Source organism: Eretmochelys imbricata, chromosome 4, assembly GCF_965152235.1.
Source record: "Eretmochelys imbricata isolate rEreImb1 chromosome 4, rEreImb1.hap1, whole genome shotgun sequence".
NCBI lineage: Eukaryota > Metazoa > Chordata > Testudines > Cheloniidae > Eretmochelys > Eretmochelys imbricata.
Genome location: NC_135575.1, coordinates 44,356,454 through 44,375,835, shown reverse-complemented (window position 1 = coordinate 44,375,835; position 19,382 = coordinate 44,356,454). Strand labels below are relative to the sequence as shown.

The 19,382-nt window shown below is 43.7% G+C and overlaps 1 protein-coding gene across 3 annotated transcripts in view; it reads right to left on the bottom strand.

The window, feature by feature from the left end:
• Positions 1-19,382, bottom strand: part of AFG2A (AAA ATPase AFG2A) — a 302,070-nt gene that overhangs the window by 212,902 nt on the left and 69,786 nt on the right. For all 3 annotated transcript variants that reach the window (XM_077815195.1, XM_077815196.1, XM_077815197.1), the window contains exons 12-13: positions 14,954-15,007; positions 14,429-14,508 (exon numbers count right to left, since the gene is read on the bottom strand). In XM_077815195.1, coding sequence (XP_077671321.1) covers positions 14,429-14,508; positions 14,954-15,007 — 134 coding nt within the window. The remainder of the gene's footprint in view (positions 1-14,428; positions 14,509-14,953; positions 15,008-19,382) is intronic.

The window sequence follows — 19,382 nt, the reverse complement described above, 5'->3', positions numbered from 1 at the left end:
CGACACCCTCAGAGGACCCAACCACATCAGCCACTCCATCAGGTGTTCATTCACCTGCACTTCTACTAATTTGATAATTTGTCATGTGCCAGCAATGCCCCTCTGCCATTTACATTGGCCAAACTGAACAGTCTCTACGTAAAAGAATAAATGGACACAAATCGGACATCAGTAATGGTAACATACAAAAGCCAATAGAAGAACACTTCAATCTTCCTGGACATTCAATAACAGATTTAAAAGTAGCCATCCTTGAACAAAAAAAAAAAAACTTCAAAAACAGACTTCAAAGAGAAACTGCAGAGCTACAATTCATTTGCAAATTTAACACCATTAATTTGGGCTTGAATAGGGACTGGGAGTGGCTGGCTCGCTACGAAAGCAATTTTCCCTCTCTTGGTATTGACACCTTCTTATCAGTTATTGGGAGTGGACCACATCCACCCTGACTGAATTAGCCCTGTCAACACGGATTCTCCACTTGTAAGTAAGGTAACTCCCTTTTCTTCATGTGTCAGTATATTTATGTCTGCATCTGTAATTTTCACTCCATACATCTGCAGAAGTGGGGTTTTTTACCCACGAAAGCTTATGCCCAAATAAATCTGTTAGGTCTTTAAGGTGCCACCGGACTCCTCATTTAATTCAAGGATTTCAACATAATTTCCATGCATCCATTCATTATCCTGTCAAAGTAAACATTACTACCACTTTAGAAATGGAGAAACTGTGCTACAGAGATGTTAAATGATTCCCTACCCCACCCCACCCCACCCCCCAGCAAATCAGGTGTCTCACAAAGCAGATGGATAGCAAAACTGTGTGTAACTATTACTGAAACTGATTATTACTGATTATCTTTTAGAAATATTAATCCAAATTTACATCTGGCATACACAGGCACAACTCAACTCAAGTTTGTCAATTAGGCCAACAGCGAAGTCAGACCACTGTTTATATATTAATGTGATGGACTCTATAGAAAACCCTATAATTGATAGTTTGTAAATTAATTGCAAGTTAAGCAATTTAAAATTGTGGCCAATCAAAAAGTAGGGTATGACAAGCGTTAAAATAAGAAATCTTCCTTCAAAACAGGCAATTGCTTTGGCTGTAGTGGTGGTGACAAAGCTACAAAAGAGGGTCATAACTCTAACCCTTCTCCCACTTCCCCACCAACACCCTATGTTTGGACACTACTTACACTGCTGCCATACGTTATCTACCCAACTATAGTCAGGCAGTACCCACTGTAATGCATCCTTGTCCTCCCCCTCTCCCACGACTGCAGATGACTCAAAAGGAGAGAACCTGGGCAAGTCATGTAATACAGCGCTTGGGTTAAATTTTTGGCTTCATGAACGTCTGTATACATATGTATCTTCTCCATTTACGACAACCTCTCATCAGTTACTTGGCGGAGTTAGCGAAGCAATCCAAGAAAAGGGAAAGGAAACCATGCATTAGAGTCTGTTTGAAAGCGGGTTGTAGAAGGATACAACCATGAAAAACAAAAAGGCCCTGCAAAAATGCATGTTACTCTTCAGGGACTGAATTTAACTTACCAAGGAAAGGGAAGTCAGAGTTACACCCTCCCTAATTCACAGTGTTGTGTTTCAATTTCTGAGAGTTCTCCCAACTGTACAGGCCCACTCTGGTCAATGAGCTGGTATAGAATGGGTCCTGTGAGCTGTTCTCCACTGGCTCGGTCTGCTCTCATATTAGAGCAGGCAGAGCTCCCTCTCATTGTGAGCTGCTTACCTTCCCTCCATCCAATCTCCTCCTAGTGAGAAACAGAGTAAGAGCCCTGAAACCACTCACTCTCTCCTGCACCCCAACCCCCACCCCCACCCCAATGTGGGGAGAGGGAAAGTGGAAAGAGCATCCGGCAGTCACTCACTCCTTCTGTTCCTGGACAGAAGCTGTCTTGCCTGTGCTTGCTCTCTCTGAGAGACTGTGAACAACTTTGCCTCTTGTCTCCCTGGCCTGGAGAAGAAGATTGTGCTCCCTATAGCCTTCCTGTTCCCCAGAGAGATCTGGGAATCAGATTTCTCCCAGCACTCCTCCCTCAGCTCAACCGCAAAAGATATTATAAGGACAATGAGTGAAGAAATAAGAGACATACACGGGATGGATTTTGCTGGGAGCAGGGCATAGGGAGATACACAGAAAGCATTTGGTGGTGCGGGGAGATGACGGAATACCAAATGCATTTTCCAGGGAGGGAGAAAACAGACTGGATTGGAAAGGGGGGTGTCTTGGTTGGGGGCAGTTCACCAAGTGTGGTTAGGAGAAAAGAGTGGATTGGAGTGGTGTGTGACTGGGAAGAGAGCTAGTGAATTGAGGTGGTGCTGAGCAAACATATATGCACGTGAAAGAGGAGTGGATATGGGGCAAGATGGTATGTTTGGGGAGAGGGAGAAAGTACATGAGAAGAGATAAAACATTCTTTCTAAGGGGCTGAGGGCAGAAAAATAAAAGGGAAGGACAGAGAACAAATCAGAAGGGAAAAATAGTGAGACAGCATGAGGAAGGAAGGGGAGATGAGAAACAGGGAAGAGGAAAATTGCCGGGGAATAGAAGAAAGACTGAGGAAAGGTAAGGGAAAGAACACCATGTACGGAAAAAAAGTTTAATTCTAAAAGTTACATTAAAATATAAAACCAATTATGTCTGTGTACATATCACTGTATATACACATGCACACTTACAGAAACTATCTTTTTTAAGAATTACTTTGGAGTTGTATACACAAAGGCAATAGCTGGTTCCTGCAGAACAAAGTTTTTGCCTTTGAAAGGATCCAGACTGCACCAAACAGCCATTAGAATTTCCTGCAGAAGGATACCCACAGACCTCCCTCCAATGGATCAACCCCAAACACATACACACTGAATTCATAATTATTTAGGTGGTTGGCCAAAAGATATTACCCAGACCATTTATATGTCCTTGTCTACGCATGAGAGTAGTGGCATGTGTTTTGAGGGGAGACTATAAACCTTGTTCTCCCATCTGTGCTGCAAATGCCTAGGCACAACAGGAAGATGCTAACACTTAGAATTCTGTTATTCTGTCTGCACTGCAGCTGTCTTAAAAGAAGAAACCTGATGCACAGTACATTTTCCATTTCCCTTCATTCCGTTTCCTCAGCATTTCTCCTTCTGTGCATTCCTGAAAGTTAATCAAGTTGAAAACTGTAATCAATCATGTCTACCATAGAAGCAACTAAAGTTTAATCTGGAAGTACTACAGACTAGAATGTGAATAACTAGTCTGGATTTCACTTTTAGAGCCATGCATTATATCAATATTTAAATACAATGCCAATGTACTTCCAGCTGGATTATAAACTAAGCCTAAAATATTTAATTGGTTCTAAATACGATTAGGTCTCCTTTTTCTTCCAAAAGAAATACATTTATAAGAACTAAGGCCCTGAACCTGAAAGCACTAAAGCACATGCTTAACTTTACACATGTGAGTAGTCCCACTGAAGTCAGTTAAACTACTCATGGGCTAAATTATTATTGGGTCAGGGTCTAGGAGTCCAATCCACTCACGTCAATAAAAGCTCCTACTACCTTCAAGAGAAAGGGGAGCTCAAATTACAAAATTAAAAATATGTAGTCTGCTAAAATTAGAAGAGAAATTTACTTAAAGAATATTTAAGACATGGCATTTATAATAGAGTATTTATGCTAGACAAGAGCCTTTAGCAGTTAACTTCACTGAGTACATACAGGTGTCAGACATTCATTAAATTTAAACAGCATGTGGACAGTGCAGCTTGTAAATATTGCTATTCCAAAGTAAACTCTTGCCCTATTTTCTGAAAAAGTTATTTAAAAAAAAAAAAAAAAAACACTTTAGCCCTTTACACCTTTACAAATCCTCATTAGGCCTGGAACTTTCATTCTGCTAGAAATCCAGTTCAGAGGAGCCAACCTATTTCTCCAGCCACTCTTCCTAAATTGAAGCTAACTCCAGCATATTAAGAGTTCAGACAATAACAGCCAGAGATTCAAAGGCCCGGATTTTCCACAGCATCCAAATGCAGCTTAGATGTGCTAGAAAATGGTAGTGGCAGTGAATCAGTTGAGGTTCTCCCCATTCAGGGCTACCCACTCCCAGGGTAAATTAAAGCAAGAGAGGACCTGCGGCAACTTATGCTGCTGGCAGAACATCCCTTGCAACAGCAGAGGTTCAAGTTTAGTTAAGCTCTGCTCTTCCACACCTCCTCTCCCCTCCACTACCAGGCTTCCTCCCATCCTTTCACACCAATAATGGGACATTGGGGCAGATGAGAGGGGCTGTGCCAACTCCAGCAACTGTGTGCTACTGGACATTCATCCTACACAGGAAGACTTCTCTGCTGGGACCCTTTAAGCTATTTTAGGGCACTTTACCCTGCGCACATCCAGCTCATACATTTTAAGGCCAGAAGGTAGCATTCTGATCAATCTGACCTCTTGCATAATACAGGCCATAGACTTCACCGAGGGACTTCTGCAAGCCCAATAATTTGTCTTTGTGCTAAAGCCAAATTTGGCTTAAAGACAGAAGATTTACACAGCCCTTGTTATTAAAACCAGAGATGCCACTCATTGTAAACAGAAGATTCATTTCCTCCAGGACAAAAAATTTCAAACCTGCATGCCTAAAGTTGGGATTCTAAACCCATATTTTGGCATTTCAATAGAGTGCATAGTTTTAGAGATACTGAGCAACCCAAGCTCCCATTGAAATCTATAGGTTTGAAAACTGTGGCTTATAAATTTATAGATTTATCTTCCCACCATGGCTTAGTCATTTTAACGTAATCTATGCACAGAGAGGAGGGGGGGAAAAGTATGTCCCCCAAATATCATTGCTATATTACTCTTTGGATGGGCTGCTATTTAAGAAGTACCAAGGTCGCCTTCTCCTCATCAGCCCACCTCTGCCCAAAAAACCTGACTGCCAGCCTAATAACTATCTCGGCCTTGGATTTTATATTGCACAGCATGGATCTTTTTTAAAAAAAGGAATTTAACAGTGTCTTACTCCAGCCAACAATGCTTTATGTCTTAGGTTACAAGATTTTGCAGCTAAGGGGAAAAAGTTACCTTGCTTCAGAAAAGCAAGAAAAGGAACAAATAAGTCTATTCCCCAAAAATCCTAAAAATTTACACATATAAACAATAACCCATTTCCAAAGAACATAGATTTCTTAAATTAGGCAAACAGAGTGTCTGTGCTGCATTTACACAGAGCCATGTTCATTCATCACTTTCAAGTCTGATTACCAAGCCATTTCCTGTAGGCAACCTCTAATGGTCAGAAGAATTAGGTTTTACATAGTCCGGATACCAAGGAATAACAAGTACCCATAATTCTCTGCAGCTACGCACTTTTGTTAAGAGTTTTAAGCTTTGAAAGGGGAAAGGATTACTTGGAATGAAAACATTCCTTGCTCACTGTTGTATCTGGACCAGCCATGTGTTCCTGACCTTAATGTCATAGTCTTTTCTGCAAACAGTCATAACACCATTTTACAGAAGTTAGAGAAAAACATAACTAGCTAATGGAACCTAGAGTTAGTCAGAACCATGGAATGATGGAAAACATCTATTATGTCATCTAGTCCTTCTCTCTGCCAGTGCCCTTGTTGTACATTAATTTGTGGTTTGTCCAGTTTTGTTTGAAATGTGCCAAACAAACTGCACCCCCTTCCCATGTGACTGTTCTACAGCGTACAAGATCTCACTGTCAAAAAACAGTTTTTCAGCAGTTGTTTTCCCTTTCTTAATTTCATTATTTCTACTCATAACCACTTGTAATGTCCTCAGTAATTCCTCCCAAACCTTGTTGTTTCCACCCTTCACGTATTTATAGATTTATGTCTTCCCCTTCATATGTGCCTATGGATATATATTTAAAACTCAATCTCAATCCTTCCAGAGCCTGATATTTTTGTTGTTTTTCTCTCTACTTCCTTTGCATTTGTTCATTAGTATATTTTGTAAAGGTAATGCAGTCTTAATAAGGAGCATTCTACAGCACTCCGCTGTAATATTAAACAATTACCAAGAACCACCGTAGGGAGAGAATGCTAGACTGTGTATTAAATTAAGGGATTCTGGATTAGCAATGTGCAAATCGGTGAGATGCAGTAACATCGCAGTGCTACGTATCTTAATTTGGGAAATCATATTTATGTGAGGCATTGTCTAATAGTCTCAACAAAGGGACAGAAGCCAGGAACTTCTAAATTCTAATCCCGGTTCTAACAGTGCGTCTTGCTTTTGGCCTTAGTCACGTCAGTCGTTCTGCCTGAAATTTTCTCATCTATAAAGTGGGGAGAACGCTAATTAGTTGTACTGTGAGGATTAGTTAGACAAACTTAATAAAAACAGTATCCATAAATGGAATACTTAACTATTCAAAAAACTACCATAACAGTTTATGATTCCCTATGTCTGTCAATGGAGATATACTTCTCCCATAGAGATGTCTCCCAGCACCAGAAGAGGTTACCTGCCTCCAGGTTCCATGGATCTGGCTCATTTTCTGTACAAATGGAGTCAACAAATATGACAATTTGTAAACAGAATTTAAAAAGAGGAAAAAAATCCTTACAAAAAAATTGTATGATAGTGTTCTGCACTGTCAAGATAGAGAAAAACAATTCAACTCACTGAGAGAAGCGGGGGGCAACATAAACAGGTGTTTCCTTCAGTATGGTTAGTAATAGCACAGGAAATGGATCTCCAGAGGCTGCAAATCATTAGCATCTCTAATGCACTTGCAAATTCCTACTGTGCAAAATCAGCCTGTAAAAACAGGCTATTTCTAATAAGTGCCTTGTCTGGTTTCCTACATTGTTTAATTTCAGATGAATTTTATGAGAACTCTGCTACATATTTTACCTCCCATCTGCTTCAGATTTTACAATGAAATATTTGTGTGTCCCACCCTGTTCTTTTTAAAGCTCCAAAACCAGATGTCTCCAATATAACATGACTACAGCAGGTCAATCCACATATTTCAACAAGCTGTCCCAAGGCAATTTTTTCCCCCTGCAGGTAAGAGAAGTTGGGTTCTTTACCCCCTAAAACAATCCAGAAAACCTCAGAGCCTCATGGCGTAGACTGAAAAGGCTGGTTAAAAAATTACTTTTATTCTTCAAAAAAAAGTTTCTTCTTGCTGAAGTAGAGTTTCTAAACATTAACAATTCTATCATGGGTAGATTTGTTATTTTGGCTTTCTTCCAATACATATTTTTGCTACAGCTATTGTGATAAGCAGGCTGGTGATTCTAATGATTTACTAGAGTACTGTTAACATTTCCAGAAAGTTTACAAATTTTCTAGTTGCAGAAATTATACATTGACAGGAAGACTGATGGGGAAGCCTTGTACAATGTGTCAACTTTTAAAATTTCAGCAGAAAATAAGGATTTGTAAATGATTTTAAAATACAGCTATATTCAACACAAGTCACCACCACACACTAAACAATGTATTGAAACTGCTGAAGAGTCCCACTGACATCTTTTATCCCTGTCTTCCCATTTTGCTGGTATCCTCGACAGAAACTGGTATGGATACAGAGCCTGCTACTTCTCCCTCTTCTTAGGTTATGTCTACTGTGATACATCATGGCCAGAAGGCAGCAGAAGAGAGATCTAGGAGAGATATGTAAGTCCCAGGATGAGGAGAAGCCTTATTCCCTGTAGAGGGAAGAAAGGTTTCTATAGATTAATTAAAAGCACCTGAAGCCAATTAGAGCACCTGAAGCCAGTCACCTGATAAAAAACCCCTGCTTCAATCAGCCAGAGGAAGGAGTTGGAGCAGAGTAGTTTGGAGTTGGAGCAGAGAGCAGTTTGGAGACATGCCGTGGCTGGCTAGAAGAAGACCAAGACCCTAGGTAAAGAGACACCCGGCTTGTGCAGAGAGAGGGCAGGAAGCCCCACAAGCTGAAGAGAAGGAGAGGGAAGTAGCCCAGGGGAAGGAAGCACTAGTTCAAGTGGTTTGCCACTATCCCTAGGGCCCCTGGGCTGGGACCCGGAGTAGGGGGCGGGCCCGGGTCCCTCCCTCTCCACTACCCTTCTCTGGGTTACTAGTGGGACAGTAGATACCCTAATTCAGGGGCAGGAAACTGCACCCTGAACCCCGCCTCAAGAAGAGGAAGCGCAGGACCCATCATAATCGTACCGGCAATTTGCCACACGTGATGTTAGCAGTGGGATCTCCGCGCTGGGGACTTAAACCCGGGTTAGCCAAAACCATCCTGTCCCCAAGATGGACGACGTGGTCAAGGCTCTAATACAAGTCACTGCAGCCCAGCAGGAGGCTACCCGAATCCAAGCAACCGCCCAACAGGAGGCGACTCGTGTGCAGGAGGAGACTGATCGGATGTTGATGAATCAGGTTGCCCAGGACCGAGCTCTTCTACAAGAGCTGGCAAACCAGATGAAGGCTCTTATGGAGCGGAACCACAACTGCGATGGAACCCCGACTATACCGGCCAGCCACTGCCTACAGAAAATGACACGGGAGGATGACGAGGAGTCAAACGCCAAGAGGTATGCGAGAACAGCCCTGCGCGAGGCCTGGCCCTGAGATCAGTGGTCTGGTATCCTTGCCCCATTCCTGTGTGGAGGGGCCTAAAAAGTCTACTACAATATGACTGCAGAGGATTACCCTCAGCTGAGGGCAGAGATCCTGGCCAGATCCAGAATAACGATGGCATTGCAAGCCCAGAGGTTTCATGAATGGCAGTATACAGAAGACAAGATACCCTGATCGCAGTTGTTTGACCTGATCCGGAAATGGCTGCGCCCTGAGGCCCTCAGCTCTGAGAAAATGATGGAGCTCCTGATACTGGACCGGTATATGAGGGGGCTACCACCAGGCGTTTGGGCTTGGGTTGGCCAAAATGACCCCTCCACGTACGAGGAGTTGGTCTCCCTCGTGGAAAGACAGCTGGCAGCCCGTGAACTGTTCCAGACCCCAGGGGGTGAGACACGGCAAACCAGGAAGCAAGCCCCAAACCCAAGGCCCCGGATTGTCGAGAACTACAGAACCACCAGAACTTGGAGGAAACACACTGAGGAATGGCCCGAGGCCAAGAAGAGACCTGGGGGGTTGAGAAGAGAGGGTGGGGGGGCTGACCAAATAACCCCAGGCAGAGGGCTGCAACCGGGATAAGGGGTCGGTGTTGCGAGTGTGGGGAATTGGGGCATATAGCAGCCCAATGCCCCAACAGGGAAGAGCCTACGCAGTGCAATCTGGGGGATCCTGGGGAACAATGTGGCCTAATCGGCCTGGTAGGGGTCGCAATGACCTCACATGGGTATATAAGGTCAGTAAAAATGAATGGTATTGCGACCATAGCATTAGTAGATTCTGGGAGTGCTGTCACACTGGTCTCGGGGAAGTTGGTGGGGCAAGACCAACTAACCCGGGCCAAAACCACAGGGGCGACGTGTGTTCATGGCACCATAAATTTCTACCCCACAATCCTAGTATGGATTGAGATCCAGGGAAACGCTACCAGGGTAACTGCAGGGGTAGTCCCTAGGCTCCCCTACCCGGTCTTAATTGGTAGGGACTTCCCTGGGTTTGAGAACTTACTCCCCCCAGTAGAGCCAGGGGAGGGTAGCAACCCCAGGGCTGAGACAGAGGCACCTACAGATAGATAGCCTCACCCCAATTTTTGCCGAATTTGCCCCAAAGCTATTTTCATACCCCAGGAAACCCCGAAAGTCTAGGTGGGAAAAGAGGGCAGATAAAAAGCTAGGGACCAGGATTCTAGCAGAGAACCAGAAAGCCTCCCTTGTTGGTAAGCGAACCCGTTCAGGAGGCCAGGAGACAATTCAGGACAGTGAGGACTCAGAGGCGGTTCCTAGCCCAAGTAGGGGCAACCCAAGGGGCGGAAAAAAAAATAGGTCCCATGGAGTTAGGTCAGATTGGTACTGCATGTGAAAATTTCGGGCAGGACCAAGCCAATGACCTGATATATGCAAATGCGAGGGAGGAGGTAGTGGAAATAAATGGTATACCTGTGGAAGGAAAGACCAAAGGCCCAAGGCCATATTATGTGATCAAACGTGATCTGTTGTACCGAATAGTGCAAATACGAGGGGAAGAAGTAGAGCAGCTCTTAGTCCCATGGAAACACACAAGGGCAGTACTAGAGTTAGCTCACAGTCATTTATCTGGGGGACATCTAGAAGTAGACAAGACACTTGATAGAGTCCTAAGAAGATTTTATTGGCCAGGAATATGCGCAGAGGTCCAACGCTATTGTACCTCCTGCCCAGAATGCCAGTTGCATAGCCCCTGACCTCACTTGTGGGCCCCATTAGTACCTTTGCCTATTATTGAAGTCTCTTTCGAAAGGATAGCCATGGACCTAGTGGGCCCACTGGAAAGATCAGCACGGGGCCACCGAAACGTATTAGTCATCTTTGACTACGCCACACGGTATCCAGAAATCATTCCTTTAAGAAACCCCACATCCAAGGCAACAGCAAAAGAACTACTTCAGGTTTTTGCCACAGAGGGCATACCGAAGGAGGTCCTGACTGACCAAGGAACCCCTTTCATGTCAAAATGAATGAAGGACTTATGTACCCTGCTCCGCATCCATGACATACGGACCTCAGTCTACCATCCTCAAACAGATGGACTGGTCGAGCGGTTTAACCGCACCCTTAAAAGGTATGATCCGGAAGGTGGTAGCACAGGACAGAAAAGACTGGGATACCCTTCTACCATACCTAATGTTTGCAATACGGGAAGTCCCCCAGGCGTCCACCGGTTTCTTTCTCTTTGAGCTACTATACTTACGCCACCCAGGCGGAATATTAGATATCACCAAGGAGGACTGGGAAGAACAACCCAACCCAGGAAAGAATGTCACTGAGCATGTGACACAGATGAGAGAGCGAATAGCTCGAGTAACCCCGAAAGTACGAGAACATTTGGAAAAAGCACAAGAGACCCAGTGGACATACTATAACCGCCGGGCGAAAGTACGGAAATTTCAGCCGTGAGAACAGGTGATGGTGTTAGTTCCGACAGTGGAAAACAAGCTCCTGGCCAGCTGGCATGGGCTGTATGAGATAGTGGAAGCCATTGGGGAAGTGGACTATGAGGTCAGACAACCAGACCGCCGAAGACCAGAGAGATCTACCACGCAAACTTACTGAAGCCCTCGCGTGACCGAGAGATGTGCCTGGTCATTCGGAGAGCTCCACCTCAGACGGACGACCCACAGGGGCAGGTGAGAATATCCCCCAAATTAGCCCCAGAACAAACAAACAGAGATGTGATTCAATGGAACCAAGATGTGTTTTGTACACAGCCAGGCCGTATGACACTGGTCCAACATCATATCGTCAACAGGCCTGGAATACGGGTGACGATAAAACCGTACTGGATACCGGAAGCTAAAAAAGAGGAACTTCGGACAGAAGTAAAGATGATGTTGGAACTTGGGGTTATTGAAGGATCCCACAGCCAGTGGTCCAGCCCTATCATCCTAGTACCCGAGCCTGACTGGCACCCTGAGGTTTTGCAACGACTTCCGGAAATTGAATGAAGTATCCCAATTCAATGCCTATCTGATACCATGTGTCAACGAGCTAGTTGATCAGTTAGGCAAGGCCCGATACCAAACCACTCTGGACCTGACCAAAGGATATTGGCAAATTCCCCTGGCCAAGAACGCCAAGGAGAAGACTGCTTTCTCTACACCTGATGCAATAATTGTCCTCCCTTTCAGACTCCATGGGGCCCCTGCAACATTCCAACGATTTATGGATAAATTGCTGTGACTCCATGCCAGGTATGCCGCCACCTATTTAGACGATATGGTTATCCATAGTCCTGACTGGGAAACGCACCTAAGGAAAGTAGAAGTGGTACTAGATGCCTTGTGGAAGGCCGGCCTAACTACCAACCCTCTCAAGTGCATGATAGGACTAGCTGAGGCTAGATACCTCGGGAATGTAGTAGGGAGAGGCTTGGTAAAACCCCAATGGAACAAAGTGGAGGCAATACAAGATTGGCCTCGGCCAGTCTGTAATAAGCAGGTCAGAGCATTTCTCGGGTTAGTAGGGTACTATCAGATTCATTCCTCATTTCGCCACAAGAGCTGGGCCATTGACGGACCTGATAAAGGCTTGGGGCCCTGAGATAGTAAAGTGGTCTGATGCAGCAGAAGGAGCATTCACAGATTTAAGGACAGCCCTTTTCTGCCATCCAGTACCAATAGCCCCAGACTTCAAGAAATAATTAGTCCTACAAACAGATGCCTCGGAGGTAGGGCTAAGAGCCGTCCTTTCGCAGATGGTAGGGGAGGAGGAAACCCAATCCTGTACCTCAGCCGGAAGCTCCTCCCCAGGGAACAAAAGTACGCCGTTGTTGAAAAGGAATGTCTGGCGAAAAAAGGGCCATGGAAACTGTCCGCTACTACCTACTGGGGCGGCGATTTACCCTGGTGACAGACCACACCCTGCTCCAGTGGATGCACGGAAACAAGGAGAAGAACGCAAGAGTGACTAGATGGTTCCTATCTCTGCAACCCTTTCATTTCCGAGTACAGCGTAGGGCCAGAAGCCAACACAGCAACGCAGATGGCTTGTCACAAAAGCATTGTCTCTCGTCCCAAGTAGGCCAACCCCATGGTGTTGAGCGGGGGGGAGGATATGTGATACAGCATGGCCAGAAGGCAGCAGAAGAGAGATCTAGGAGAGATATGTAAGTCCCAGGATGAGGAGAAGCCTTATTCCCTGTAGAGGGAAGAAAGGTTTCTATAGATTAATTAAAAGCACCTGAAGCCAATTAGAGCACCTGAAGCCAGTCACCTGATAAAAACCCCCTGCTTCAATCAGCCAGGGGAAGGAGTTGGAGCAGAGTGCGGTTTGGAGACATGCCGTGGCTGGCTAGAAGAAGACCAAGACCCTAGGTAAAGAGACACCCGGCTTGTGCAGAGAGAGGGCAGGAAGCCCCACAAGCTGAAGAGAAGGAGAGGGAAGTAGCCCAGGGGAAGGAAGCACTTGTTCAAGTGGTTTGCCACTATCCCTAGGGCCCCCGGGCTGGGACCCAGAGTAGACGGTGGGCCCGGGTCCCGCCCTCTCCACTACCCTTCTCTGGCTTACTAGTGGGACAGTAGATACCCTAATTCAGGGGCAGGAAACTGCGTCCTGAACCCCCACACAAGAAAAGGAAGTGTGGGACCCATCATAATCGTGCCAGCAATTTGCCACACTATCTAGAGAACCTATGCCAGTATAGGTATGCTGGCAGAGTCCCTTGAGTAGATACAGTTTATGCCAACAGAAAGGAGTTTTTCCGCAGGTGTAGTAACACTACCTCCCTGAACAATGTTACCTATGCTGACAGAAACCCTTTTCTGTCAGCATAGCTGTATTTACTCTGGAGGCTTTGTCGATACTAAAGTCACTAGGGGTGGGTGTTTTTCCCCCCCACACTCCTGACCAACATAGCTGTGCTGGTATAAGTTTAAAGTGTAGACTAGGCCTTATTGGCAACACTTGGGACTAGAATTGTCATAATAAAAGTTCCTCCCAGTAAGTGGATTGGATTTGTATGAATAAGGAGATGGTAACATGCAACAAGTACCACACAGGCTACTAATGAGAAGAAATTGTTTTAAAAAATTTAAACCATAGCAAGTCTAATTGCAGAAGCTTAAGTTATAAGAGGAAGTAGGTACATTTGAAAAAAATATACTACTTCTACCGAAATAAGGAAGTAAATTACATCAACTGAAAACTGCTATCCTTCTTTAGCAGGAAAAACTTCTGAACTCCCTTTGATTTAGTGCAAGATGGTATGAAAAGATTGTTAGCATTGTTGCTCAGCTACACAGGATTTTTTCACTTTACACATTAAGGACATAGATACTTCAAAATCATTTCATCAAGGCCCAATCCAGCAAAGCACTTCAACTGGACTTTAATGGACTTACTCCCCTGCTTAAATTCAGGCATATGTTCAAGTGTTTTGCAGGACTGAGGCCTTATACTGTTGTAATGCAATAGCCCCGAGACAAATAAAAAATTAATTAATAGAACCCAATCAGAGATTTGCAATGGACAAGACCTGTTACTAAATAGCAGGTAGTCCAGATCCCTGCCATTGAAGGGAACTGAAGGATATGGAGTTGGTCTGTAGAATCTTTATTACTGGTAATGATGTGAGAAAGGAAGGAACCACCACCTTGCCTTCAGATGCCAGCTTGAATATGCTGGACTGGCAGTGATGAAGGACCTCCTTTTACTTGAAAAGGGTACACATATGATGTGGAATTATAGAAAGACAATATACCTGGGATCTCAACAAATCCATTTCTAAAGTCACTTATCAGAACAGAAATGAACACGGAGTATTTTTGTAAAAGTATTCCTTACCTCCCTCTTTCAACTGCCAAGGCATCTATTTCATCAAAGAAAAGAACGGAAGGCGACACAGCTCTGGCTTTCCTGAAGATCTAGAGAAACAATAATAAAATAGTTTACTGGGGTGGAGGGGGGAATTTCTGGACAAAACTCATGCATTCAAACACCTTGTTCGAACTCCAAAAGGCAAAGGGCAAAGAATAACATCTTGTGGCCCTTTTTTTAAAATTGGGCTTACTTTGGAGCTAAGTTACATCATACTATATAATGTAGCTTCAATAGCAACTTTCACTGTAAGCCTGATTTTGACACACCCACTAACTTTCTAAAAGCAAAAAGCAAATAAAAACACAAAAAACTTCATTTTGCCTCAAAATCTCTGGTCAAAGAGAGGGTGGGTTTTTTTGTTTGGTTAGGGTTTTTTTGAAAGTTTAAGGTTAACCAGACAATGTATTATTAACATGGAAAGTTTGAAAAACGAGCACACATCCAGCACAACATGCAATGGGCCCTGACTTGCAACTCGCATCTTCTTACCTCTCTCACAGCTTGTTCAGATTCACCAACATATTTATTCATCAATTCAGGTCCCTGCACAAACAGAAGAAAGCAGTTTTTAAAAATTATCATTCTAACTTCATTTACTGGTATGTCACTATCAATATCTTCTCCCACAGCATTTTGTGCGTAAAACACTAAATCACTACTTGCAAAAGTTTTATTCCTTTGGCTGTAGTGTCTCCTCCGCACACTAAGTTTCCCTCCATTGGTCCCATTACTGGGTACACAGACGACTGTGTGTGTGTAGGTCAGGTGTATAGTGACATTTATTCTCATTTAGAAGCTGCGTGACGATTTGACCTTAGCATCATAATTCCTACATTTCAGTTTTATGAGGAATTGAAGCATTTAAAAAAAATTAAAGTACAGTTTACTGATCACGAAGGGTACTTGATTGACAGCATTGCAGGGGCCTCAACTGAGCAGAAAAGCACTTACGTGTGTGCTCAATATCTATCTCTATTCAACAAAACTCCTAAGCATGGGATAAACTTTAAATGCATGCTTAAGTGGTTTGCTGAACCAGAACAGGAAGACAAAATTGTCACCTATTGCCCCACCCACACACCTGAAATATAATCTGGAGGTACTATATCATACATTATGCTGAGAAAAGTTTCAGAGTAGCAGCCGTGTTAGTCTGTAACCGCAAAAAGAAAAGGAGGACTTGTGGCACCTTCGAGACTAACAAATTTAAAATCCACTCCATACGGCTAAATCTGTTAGTCTCTAAGGTGCCACAAGTACTCCTTTTCTTTATGCTGAGAAAGTAGTTCAGAATCCAGGCCCATTCATTCTTTTACCTCTTTGCTAAAACTGCCAAATGTGGTAGTGCTTTTTGTAATGTGGAGTCCTGGCCCCTAGGGATTGAACTGCGACTGCAAATGCAACATTTGTATTTTAAACAAATACTTACAATTATGAAAACAAACCAGCAAGGAAGAACTCTCAATGCCTCTGTGTCTTGGTATTTACTGTAAACCAGATTGTTAAAAATAACACTTCTTAATGGGACTAAGCATTTCATGGGATTGATAATAAGTCATTGATTTAAATCTGGTCTATGTCAACAACGACTTACAGTCACGACCATCTGATGGCTGCTTGCTGCCCTGCGTGAAATGAGCTGATGGCTGCAGTCCCGTTTCTAGTGAACAGGTGTTCTCTTCGCAATTCCGCCAGTACAAATAGCATTTTCCCCAACTCTCCACAGAGAAGCCAATGGGTATGGAAACTGAACTACCTTCTCATGCCCAGATGTTATGAGTCCTTCAGGTTACCCTTGTGGCACGGTGGCCGAGCAGTATGGAACAGCTTGCTTTAAACAACAGTCTTTCTCGCATTAATTTGTACTGAAAGACATGTTTTTATATATTTGCAGTAATGGTGCAGCTGTTACATTCTTTCTCTGAGTGGAACAGTCTGGAATTAATACATACATCAATAGAAGATGGGTTTACTACAATAAAATACAACATGTGACACTTTTCCAATCTCCTCCTCCACTCTCACTTTCAGGCTTGTGATAGCATCTATTGAACCGAACATACATTGTAGTTGGTACCATTCTAAAAGATCAGTGGGAGTTTCTGCATGTGTATGGAGAGACATACAGATCGCCTTAAAACCGAAGCAATATACTGTTTATGTGACAAATTAAAACAGAGTTTCTGGTAGTACAATTTCTGAAAATAGCTCATGACACAAAGTAGAAGCTGAGATGAATGCATACTCAGGCCTAATGTGTTATACAGAGAGGTCTAACTGTGTTAACACATCATCTTGGTAGGAGAGTAGCATGTGCCATGCCAGCAGGAAATAGAAACAATGCTTCCCCAATTCAACTCCCTTTAAATGATTGCTGTGATAGGCAAAATTAAAATGTCACCTGGATGCTTTGCAGGATTTCAACCATTTGGGAAATTTGAGATTGCTGAATACCTGCATGAAAAAAATAATTTTCCAGTCATGTAACTGATGAAGAGCTCAGGATTCTTCTATCCCAGAGAAGAAAAAAAGCAACAGAACAAAAACAGGCCTTCCCCTATTCATTGTAAACGCCAAGAAAAAGAAGCATGCAGCAGTCTATGCAGAACAGGCTTGTAGCTCAAGGAGACAGTATCCAGCTGCTCTGGGCCTCAGCTATCCATCATGATCATTTGCAGATGCGGAATCTGATAATGAGAGTCCAAGAAGTCCTTAAATAACTAGAAAGGCAGTTTTCTCTTTCTGGCCTGCTTTTTTGTTTAAACCAGGCCGATACACTGAGAAACCTCATCAGATTCTACCCAGAACCATAGATTTCTTTTTCCATAATTTTTTCCTTGGAGCTGTGAACCCAGTCCACCAAAACACTCATTCACAGAAGTAACCTTCATTCACATCTGCAGTCTCACTGAAGCCAACAGGGCTACTGACATCAGTGGCATTATTGGATTCCATTACAGTATGCATCAAAATTATAGACAATATCAAATTGTCCGAGGATTCCTCTTCCTGTCGCTGACTGTTAACAAAAATTGCTACCTCTGAACTCTGCTGTACAACAGCATTTCATGTGCTTGAAGATTATGTTTAAGTATGAAAAAAAGATCAAGATAAACACAAAGCAATAAATTTCTTCCACAGAGGAAGAAATGTTTTGAATTAGTGCTTGTTTAGTATACTTTAACATTCAATTTTTTTCCATTTTTCTATTTATCAAAAAATAACACAAGTTGACAGAGAAAATCAAAGGAGGGAACTCTCTGCATTAAATGTCTATGCATCCTTTGCAGAGTATTTTCATGCAAGCTGGTCAAAAAGCTCATGTAACTCATCTTTTAACAATGGCACCAAAATTACAATTCATGAGCAGGGTTTTTGTTACAAGTAACATGGAACTCTGCTACTATACATGGTGACGGGGAATCCAGAATAGCAGTAAGAATACACAAAAAAGAAGAGGTGCTGGCATAAACTTCATCTTATCCACACTCTGAAGTCATACTCCTAAATCCACACCACAAAGACTGGAACTTAAAGAAGCTGGGCATACAAACTGGACTTGGGTTAGCTCTAACATGCAAGCCATAGCTTTGCCCCTCACCCTTTGTAAATGCAAGTGAAGGAGTATTGAGTCTTTTGTCGGCTAAGATTGTTAACACCTCGTTGTTGGAGGGAATCAGTTTCCCCGCCAAAAAGTAGTCATTAGACCATTAGCAAAAAAGCCACCTGTTGACAGTTTTCACCCTTTTCTTGAAAGATGGTTAAGACGACTATGGGCATGTCTACACTTGCAGATGTAGAGTGCCAGAAGTTAAACCAGCCCTCGGAGACAGCAGCAGGGAAAACGCTGCAGTGGGTTTACACTGTCACCTGCAAGCGAAGTGGCGTGGCCACATTAGCAGCTCTTGCAATGCCATAGAGAGCAGTGCATTGTGGTAGTTATCCCAGTGTGCAAGTGGCTGCAGCGTGCTTTTCAAATGGCGGGGTAGGGGAACGGGGTGGAGTGTGACAGGGAGTGTGTTGTGTGTTTGTGGGGGGAGAGACCGTGTGTTTTGGGGGGGAAGAGAGTGTGTCAGCATGCAGTCTTGTAAGTTTAGACAGCAGCAGGGCAAAACCCTGACATCAGCCCCCCCGCCCCCTCACCACCTGCCTCAGCAGCATTCCACAGTAATGGTTTGCTTTGTCCCAGAGCAGATAAACATGCCGGATGTCAGAAACGGAGCTTTGAAAGATGATATCTGCATGCCTGCAGCCGAATTCAAAACCATGATGAGAATGGCCACTTGACTTCAAGGGATTATGGGACGTTTCCAGAGGCCAATCACAGCGCAGTAATGCAATACATCATCCACACTGACACCCGGGCATTTCAGCCAGGACACAGCAAGCTCTATGCTTCTCGTGGAGGTGGATTCCCAGGGCGCTCCAGCTGCAGAGTCCAGGCACTCTAAGCGCCTTGCCAGTGTGGACACCTTAGGAGTTAGGGCTCCCAGGGTTGATTTAATGCGCTCTAACTTGCAAGTGTAGCCAAGGCCTATATTGCAACAACTCTGCTGTCACTTAAGGCTCTTGCATGTCTTCTATTCATTTCAGCTTTGCTTTAGACTTGGCTGATACAGATTGCACAAATCTCATTGATTGATGGTCTCCTGACCATGGTCCTATGCCAGGCAGTGTCCATGACATTTCTTTTAATAGGCATCAGCCTTTGACCACTGACCACAAGGTTTTGTTAACAACTGTTAAAGTTTAGTGACTTACTCTATAAATAGTTATGTTCTGTTCTATGAAGGATGTTCTTCCACATCATACTAGGTGAAGAAACAGAACATACTCCTTCTGACCAGTCTCCTGACGAATTTCAACATAAGCAAAGGATTTGGAGGAAGCAGTTTTCAGGGAACGAGAAGGAGTGATA